This window comes from Oculina patagonica, chromosome 5 (assembly GCF_052425735.1).
Source record: "Oculina patagonica isolate OP01 chromosome 5, crgOcupat, whole genome shotgun sequence".
NCBI classification, from domain to species: Eukaryota; Metazoa; Cnidaria; class Anthozoa; order Scleractinia; family Oculinidae; genus Oculina; species Oculina patagonica.
The window spans coordinates 3,056,748-3,065,897 of NC_135762.1; the positions used below are offsets into that span (position 1 = coordinate 3,056,748).

The 9,150-nt window shown below is 39.6% G+C and overlaps 1 protein-coding gene across 3 annotated transcripts in view; it reads right to left on the bottom strand.

Annotated features, from left to right (window-relative positions):
- The window catches only part of LOC144654854 (exocyst complex component 1-like), a 30,789-nt gene extending 21,983 nt beyond the window's left edge, over positions 1–8,806 (bottom strand). For all 3 annotated transcript variants that reach the window (XR_013571007.1, XM_078515079.1, XM_078515078.1), the window contains exons 1-8: positions 8,664–8,806; positions 7,207–7,334; positions 5,520–5,615; positions 5,178–5,238; positions 4,529–4,591; positions 3,332–3,465; positions 679–804; positions 43–144 (exon numbers count right to left, since the gene is read on the bottom strand). Coding sequence is in view for 2 of the 3 variants with exons in the window: in XM_078515079.1 (XP_078371205.1) it covers positions 43–144; positions 679–804; positions 3,332–3,465; positions 4,529–4,591; positions 5,178–5,238; positions 5,520–5,615; positions 7,207–7,334; positions 8,664–8,787 (834 nt within the window). In the remaining variant the exon portion in view is untranslated. The remainder of the gene's footprint in view (positions 1–42; positions 145–678; positions 805–3,331; positions 3,466–4,528; positions 4,592–5,177; positions 5,239–5,519; positions 5,616–7,206; positions 7,335–8,663) is intronic.
- Between the last annotated feature and the right edge of the window lie 344 nt (positions 8,807–9,150).

Genomic DNA, 9,150 nt, shown 5'->3' on the forward strand with positions numbered 1-9,150 from the left:
AGAAGTAGCCATGCAATCAAGTAAACAGGAATAAATACTGACCACTAGGGTTTCCACCTCCTCCAACAGTTTCTTCCTGTTCCTGCTTTCTGTCACCATGTGCTTATCCTTGTCTTCCATCTGTTCCATTTGAGCTCGCACTTCCTATTAGCACAAAATATTATTCAATTTGATAAAAATAACTGCAAAGCACAATAGTGCTCAGGAATTATTGAAAGGAGAATGGGTTTACATTCTGATTTACCCTGTAGCCTTACAGAAGCTATGTCACAGAGATGCATGCAGAAAAAAAAAATCCCATTTTTTCAATCTTTCTCAGTCTTGTTCATTGTGGTTTTAATTAAATAGAGTGGCAAGAACAACGAAAGTAATTTGCATTTGCTTTGGTGACTCAATTATGACTCCCTCGTGCATGTTTCCCATGCTTCGGGTATTTCCTTCAAGTTTTGATTGGCTCACCAGATTGTCTGTGAGTGTGTCCTTTGTGATTGACCAGAGTGATAACTTCAGTTTTAATTTTATGACAATTGAAAATCACTCATTTACTTCTTTAAATGAGCATTTTTCTACCTCAGAAAACCACTATTTTGAGGCTTCCTTCAATTTGACGGTAACTTTCTACATCAGAAAAATCACTTTAAACATTGTGACAGCTCCTTCTTCTCAAGTTCAACTTACTCTCAGAAGGTTGTCATAGCCTGTGAGTCGTGTATCCAAGTTATCCAGCTCATTTAACGCATCATTTAACAGCTGCATTAACGACTCCACTTGAGGCTCTGCATCCATGATAGAATGTATATTAGCCTAAAGAAGGAATTCAGACAAGAATTTGTCAGTACACAAACTTGTAAGACTGAACTTCTAGACGTTTATCCACGTTTGGGACTATTTGAACTGAGAAGATTCGAACGTGGAAGCATGTTCCAAGCGCAGTTTGGTCAGCTAGTCCTGTATTCACACTCAGGGTCTTAAAATAACTGAGGAGAATGTGCTGCCTTTGTAATTACATCTGCAAATGGTTCGACATTCTAGTCTTCTCAGATAAGGACAATAAACCGTAGGCCCCGTCTCCTGCATCTTCAGTGTTATAATCAGCAGGGGACGTTAAAGAACCCACACACTCATTGCAAAGAGTAGGGCATGAAGTTCCCGGTGTTGTGGTCTGTTCTATTCCATGGGTTGGGGGGTGAGGTGAGATCATACACATTAACCTGAGTATCAGGCCTTCCTAAGGGGAGGGGGGAGGGTAGGGAAGGAAAGAGGAGAGGAAGGCCTGACACAAACGCTTTGATTGGGTCATGTCAAACATCCAGATTCTGGATGTGGCGCTGATTGGGTAATTCACAAATATGGGCCCTGATGTCACACCACCGGAAATAAAAATTTCATAACGGCGTCTTCAATAAACTGATGTCCTCGCGAACGAACAGTGAGCGAAAACTTTGCTCGACGTTATTCCCCAGGGGGGGGTACTCCGGGATCAAAGTGACGGGGATGATCGAATGGAGGCAAAACTCAGGACCCAAAAAAATCCCTAAGTCTCCCGACATTACCCAAAAAAATCCCTGGACCAAAAAAAACGCCCAAAAAAATCCCTCGTCAAATTACCCCTAAATTGCCAAGGCCGCGCCAAGGCACTTTAGTTTGATTTTAATACCCAAAAAAATCCCTTATTTAAATCAAGTCACCCAAAAAAATACCTGCCAAATTCTCCTACCCAAAAAAAATCCCGGAATCGAAAATTTCGACCCCAAAAAAATCCTTCGCACATCCCCGTCACTTGGATCCCAGAGTACCCCCCTGGGCGTTATTCAGCGTTATTTCAGTGTATTTATGGAAGGCGACGACTTCGAAACGGCTCGTAAAGGTGCTCTACAGTTTTTCCTGGAATTAGACGTAATAGAGGACAGAAATTATGCCTCGAAAGCTGCTTGTGAAACGGAAAGTCAACGTCCTTGGAGTTTTAGCAAAATAAAGGTGACGGGCCTTCGTTTGTGACATTTGTACCCTTGCCGTTCCGTGTTAAATTCGGTTTTTTTGACATAATTTGCTTCTCACTTCTTTCTGAGGGGCACTGTTTTATTTAGAGGCATTATGTATTAAATAGAGCCGTAAGATTGTGGCCAAGGAAATGTCTAGAGGTCATTGCATAATTGTCTGCGCTGCGTGGTTTCCTGTTTGTTTCACACTTCTTTGCCACATGTTTTGCTAGCTTGTTTTTGCTCAATTCTATTTGTAAGATATACTTTAAACTCTCGAAATTTTCGCCGTGTAAGGACAAGATATATGTTCCGTGAAAACGTTGATCACTTGCATTTTATTGATGCCGGGATCGGCATTATAAATATTGTTGCAAGATGCATTGTGTCTTATCAGTTATATCTTGGTCCGGCTTCGCAAGTGACAACCGGAAATGAATTTGATTGGTTGACGCTTATCACGCCGTGAGGGGTGGAAGACTGGAATTAAAGCGTCTGTGTCAGGCTTTTCTTTCCGTCCGCGCTCCTTCCTTTTCCCCCTACCCCTTAGAAAAGCCTGATACTCAGGCCAATACACATGGACGGATAGCGGCTGCCATAGGCGCCTTAATTATATGCTGATGTCCGGTCTCATCCCATAGATTTGAATTGTAAAGTGCATTGATCATGAGCTTTGTAAATGCGCTATATAAGCACCCATATCATGATCATCATCATTTCACACTGTTCCCTAACTAGCCAAATTCATTGGACAGGCTAGAATACTTAATTTCTTTTGATCAATTCACAGGCAGGCAAAAATGGTCAGGAACAAGATTTCTTAGACTTTGCAACTAGATTTTGCTGCCACATTTGCTCCCTTAATGCTCAATTTCAGAGTCACTTTGTTAGTTACTAAGAATGTTTTCAAGTTATCAGACCAATTAAGTATACAGCTATTTTGAGAAAGGTTGTCGAAAAAAAAAAAAACATCAAAGTGCACGCGACAAGACCGAAAGGTGGTCTGGGTATTTACTGGAATTTTGCATATTGGCCTAGAGAAAATTTACAAGTTTGTATTTTTGCACGTGGAGAATTTGTTTTTCTTCTCAGGAGGCCTACATCTGTAGCTTTACATATGTCTTTGAGTGAGGAAAAATTCTTCTGAACTTCAGAGGGTCTAAACGTACCTTGTTTCTACATGTCTGAAAAGAAAGAAAACCTGAAAATTGCGCTTATTTTGTTGTTATATCTCATTAGTATTCAACACGTGCAGTAGCTCTACCCATACTACCTTTAGGGATTGGCTTGTGCAGTTTTGTGCTTTTTTCCGACAACGTTTCTCGAAATAGCTGTATGACTTTGTGTATTACCCCATCCAAAACTGATAAATCCTTGGAGAGTTGCTCAGTAAATGCTTCAATGTTGCTGATGGCATTCTCAGTTTGAGATATCATGATTTCAAGATCATTTTCCTCACGCTGTGTCAGCTCTTGGTAATCTTCACCTAGTAACAGATGAAAATGTAAAAACAGATCTATGTTTTTGGAACAAGTAACAGTACTGGAGATGGGAAGGGTTTCCTTAAATAAGGTGTTTTTCCTAAAGTAAGAGTTAAAGGAACCACTGTGGGAGGTGTTGCTCAATAAAACTTGTTCCCTTTATGGGAGGTGTGTGATTATGCAAGATTCTCACAAAGGGATAGTCCCAGCATTCCAACTGGGGAAGTGCCCCTTTTCAGGAAGTACTGTGCCTGAAATGTGCCTGGCAATGTCCCCACTGGCAGGCAGGGCCCACTAACAGTATACCTGCCAACTCTCACGCCTGCGAGTTGAAAACTTCAATCTCACGCCAACTCACGCTTACGAACCAATTTCTCATGCCTGGTCGAAAAATGTGAGTTTTTACAACGAAAACGGACACACTTTTCAAAAAAATTTTAACTCAAACCAATGTGAGAAATGAAAACTCCATGTAAAATGAGCAAATGAAGATACTTCCTCCGAAATTCCTATTTGGAATGGGGTCATGTTTAGCAAAACACGTCCATGCACTAGGATCGGGATATCTTCGGAACGTCTTCGGACTTCTTCGGGAGGCATCGGACATTGTCGTATCCTCTTCGGAAATCCTGGCACTCTCAGGATAAAAATCTCACGCCTTTGACCCAGAAAAAGTTGGCAGGTATATAACAGGCAGGGTGTGAAGAACAAGGGTTTTCCAAGTTACCCCTCTGGCAAGTTGGAGCCATCTTGAACTAGCTATAGTCTTCTTTTTGCCAAAAAAGCAAAAGATGGGATCCACTAGCCAACAGGAAAATCCACTAACCCTGGGCTATCAGACAGGATTTTCTTTGCATCCTGCAACCAGGTGAACTTTATAGCAGGTGTCTCACATGAGAAGTGCCCTCTGCAGAAGGTCTCCTCTTATAGAAATTGTTCACCTCACAGCAGTGGTATGCTGCACTTATGGGAGAACTACCCTTATAACTATCTCCTTTATTGGAGGTATTATATGTTACAGAAAGTGTAAAAAAAGGTGGAGATTTGAGTGCTAGTGTAGTTACCAACCTTCAGCTCCTTCATCTGTATGTTGCAGCTGTACCCTACTACTCTCTCCACCATGAATAACACCTGAATGTAAATAACACAGAAATAGGTAAAAGGTAAAGGTGAAGTCTGTGTCCGAGCCAAGTGGCCCATACAGCCGGAGCTTATCCCAGTTTCCGTAGCATTAAGCGACTGAGAGTATTGCTACCCCCCCCCCCCCTGGATGGGATGCTAGTCCATCGCAGGGTTACCCCTCAGCAGTAAATTCGCCGGTACCCATTTATACACCTGGGTGGAGAGAGACACTGTGAGAGTAAAGTGTCTTGCCCAAGAACACAACGCAGCGCCCCTGCCAGGCCTCGAAACCCAGGCTGTTCAACTCAGAGTCGAACGCCTTAGGCCACTGTGCCTTCCACAGAAATAACACGGAAATAACATAGTTTGCATAATTTAATATTATAGTATAATTCCGCTTGGAATACTCTCATTTTTTAAGATGTTTCCTACTCAATCCTTTATATTTGCGTTCTGCTTCAAATGTTTGGGGGTGGGGGCTTATTTGAGAAGGGCATGTGTGTGGGGGGGGGGGAGGGGGATTTACAGTAAATATCACTGTTTGTTTATATCAGCTACTGTCATCCAAATATTATCATAACAAGTTTGTACATACCTTCAATAACACTGATATTTACCAATGTTGGTTTTCTCTGTGTCAGATGCCTTTCACACAACTAAATCAAGATTACCATCAAACATACAAATTACTCAATAAAATAATACTCAAAAAATGACAGGAGACCAACAGGAAGTCAATTAACTAAGGTGGCTAATGACAGTAAAGAAGGAAATTAATTTACAATTTCATGTACATCACATGCCCAAATCTGAAATACAAACAAAATGTCACGTAAAATTGTTCTTAAATCTATCTGCATTACAGCAGTTGCTTAATAGATTTTCAAACTCTAACTCGAGATATTGCTTTTAAGTTCAAAATAAACGTCATCTATACCTTCAGGAGTGCAATAATGAAATTATTTTTGTCCTGAACACTGCTGGCCACCCACTTGTATGTCTTGTCAAAATGAAGATGAAATTCTGGATTATCCTAACAAAGCGCAAAACAATTCAACTTTATTAAGCCGATTACCAAGCAACAATAGATTGCCTGCTCAGCTAGTGAGGTACTAGGCTGTATATGCATTATAACTAGTCAAAGCATACACATGATGAAAGCTGTATGCTTTATGGAGTTAATTTTGAAACCTCAACCTTACCCTATTGACACCAGAATATTTTTTTTATAAAAAAAGGTTTTTCTTTTACATTTTTTACATTGTGTAGTTCCAGAAAATTTCCATACTCCTCCCACAGAAGGGATTGGAAATTTCCTAGGGGAGTAGGGGGTCTCAAAGACCAAAAATTTTAAAGAAATGTATGAAATTTAAAGTGCCTATGAAATGAAAATCAAGTTGAACTCATATGAAAGGCCTTTCAAAATGAAGAAAGATGGTGTTTTCATTTTTCTGATATCTTTTCTCGTTCCAGAGATATTAACGATTTTGTATTATGCAAATTAGATAGCTTATGACGTCATAAGTTTGACAGAAATTGGTGTAAAAACACAAAATCAGTAATATCTCTGTAAATACTAAAGCAAAGTAAATGAAACTTGGCACCAGTATTGTACCCTAAGAATCACACCACATGGTACATATAATTATGTTGCTATGGCAACACTTTTGGTCCCAGTCTTTTTCTTCTTTGAATCAAATATCACGATTTATGGCTTTACAGTGAGAAGTAAATGGTGTCATTCCAAACATACGTAATGTGCTCATTGCGCTAGGCACCCAAATGACCCTAAAGATGGGGGATAAGGTTTGGAATGGATCAAAACCCGGGATTGCTATATCCACATGAAAGAGATCTGGAACCGAGATTGTTGCCATAGCAACATCAAAATATGCAACATGTGGTGTATTTCTTGGGGTACAATACTGGTGCCAAGTTTCAATTATTTTGCTTAAGTATTTACAGAGATATTACTGATTTTGTGTTTCTACATCAATTTCTGTCAAACTTATGACGTCATCAGTTATCTAATTTGCATAATACAAAATCGTTAATATCTCTGGAACGAGAAAAGATATCAGAAAAAGGAAAACACCATCTTTCTTCATTTTGAAAGGCCTTTTATATGAGTTCAACTTGATTTTCATTTCATAGGCACTTTAACTGGAATTTCCAGAGGGGTGGGGGGTTCTTTTATAAAATCCCTTCCGTGGGGGATCGGAGGTATGGATATTTTATGGAACTACACATTTCTGTTCAGTTACATGCTAAATCATACTACTCAAACCAAACCCGAAAAAACAGTTGTATTTTCCGGGAAAACCTAAAGCCAAAAGAAGGAAAACCCACAGACTGCATAAGATTCCAATACTGATAAAAACGCAATTTTTCAGGGTGAACACCAAAACACAGATCTTAACAATGGTCAAAACCACAAAACCAAAATCCCAATGCCCCCTCTTTATACATGAAGTGTCTCAAAAACAATCAGATGTGTGCTTGCCCTCAATCAATTTCTATGGACAATAGTCAACTCAGCTCCACATAAATTATGTTGATTGTCCGCTCATAGAAAACTCAAGAGTCATGTAAAGAACAAGCCAAAATGTTGTCTTGTTTCTTACATTAGTCTCATCTCTGCCATCAAGCAGTTTGAGATCTTTCAGTCTCCAGTTGGTTCTCTTCTTGTAAGTGTCTTTCTCTGTCTTCTTCACTTGATAAATGGACACTGTCTCTGGTTTTACTGTGGTCACTAAACAAACATCAGAGCAACAATACAAAAACATCTTTAAAAACATAATATACAAACCAAAAAATGCTCAAATAAGCACCCAGCTTCAAATAAGTACCTCCCCACCTCCGAATAAACACCCCTCCTAAGACAAAAAAAGGCAGGGTTTTGCAAAGCGGGGGGGGGGGGGGGGCCTTCGGATTTCTTCTTCAAAGAGGCTGACAAAATTTGGACACCTTCAGACATTATTACAAAGATGCCAACAAAAAATCAACCCTTCGCATTTTTTTTCAAAGGGCCCCGACAAAACATTAAGGGTTCGGATTCCTGCCATTCTTAGGGGGTGCAGATAAAAAATGGAACTTCCCTACCCAGAAATAATTCTGTGGCTTCCCCATATAATGAAATAACACTGTATTAGTGTATATATACCTTATTACATGAAATTTTCGCGACACGTTAATTTCGCGATTTTGAAGTGCGTATATTTCGCGACACTGAAATTTCGCGATTTTGCGAAAATTTTGTATTTTGAATCACTTTAATTTCGCGTTTTTGAGTAAGACACAATTTACATTTCCTTTAAAAAGGACTTCATTAATGAAAAAATAAAGTCAAAATAAACAAAAAAGCAAGGGTGGGACTAAATCTCGGCAATAGCTACAACAGAGCAGTTAATGTCTACAAGTAGGTTATGCTTGTAAGTGCATGAGTCATTGTTCTTGTTTCAATTGACGACAACATACATTTAGATTTATAATTCCTTCCCTGGTGGCACTAAACTTATTTGTCTTAATTATTGACATAATGTGAGTCACTTAATTAATTTTCGCGTCATGTAATGTTCGCGACACTTATTGTTCGTGTCACTTTAATTTCGCGATTTTTTTCGAATCGCGAAATTCGCGAAATTAACGTGTCGCGAAAATTTCATGCAATAAGGTATCTATATGTACATGTATATGCATAATTAGAACTCACTATAGAACTTAATGAAGAGATCATTGGGCATTCGACAATAGCTGTTGTACACCAGAAGCCTTTTCAGAATGATTTTTGCAATCGCTTAAAAATCAGTTTTCTTTAAGACTTAAATAAATTTAAAGCGCGCAGGCAGAAAAAAATTCCCTCCGATCTGTCTGCAATTGACGATAGATCGTTTACCATGTAAGCCTCAGGGTTATGGTTAGCTTCAGACATGAGTTACAGCTAATCGAGTTTGTGCATTAAAGGTTCACTTCATAAAAAGTTTAGTTTATATGGGGCTGGGGCCGGATGGCGGATGTAGATAACAAGGAAAACAACGCGAGTATTACGACTTGACTGAACGGGTGCGAGCTGAATTCATACCTGCTATGCAGAGGAAGCTTGCTTTCTTCTTCTTCCCTGCTTTAGTTACACTTACAACGGCATAAAGTCGCTCCTCGCTTGGTTTAAATAAATCTCTCTGCAAATTGTGCTTGATGGCCGCCATGTTTACAACACCATAACTTGTAACCAGTCTTTCGCGATTTTTGCACTCGGGAGAACCTGGAGATGAACACCGCCCCTTAAAACACCATCACAGGTCATGTGACTGGACATTCGGCAATGGCTGTTGTACCACCAGGCACCAGAAGCTTTGAGAAGCAAAGATATGAAAGGAAAAACCTTACCGAGTCGAACCTTCAAGTAGGGAAATAATTCTTGTCCATTTTGTGAGCGGCCAACTAAAATTTTCAAAATAGAATAGACGTAAGATACCGATCGATAGGGTAGGCATCTTTCTGCAGTAGGTCAAATCACAAACCGAACCAGGAATCGAAAGTGTAGCGCATGTAAGATAACGAAATATTGA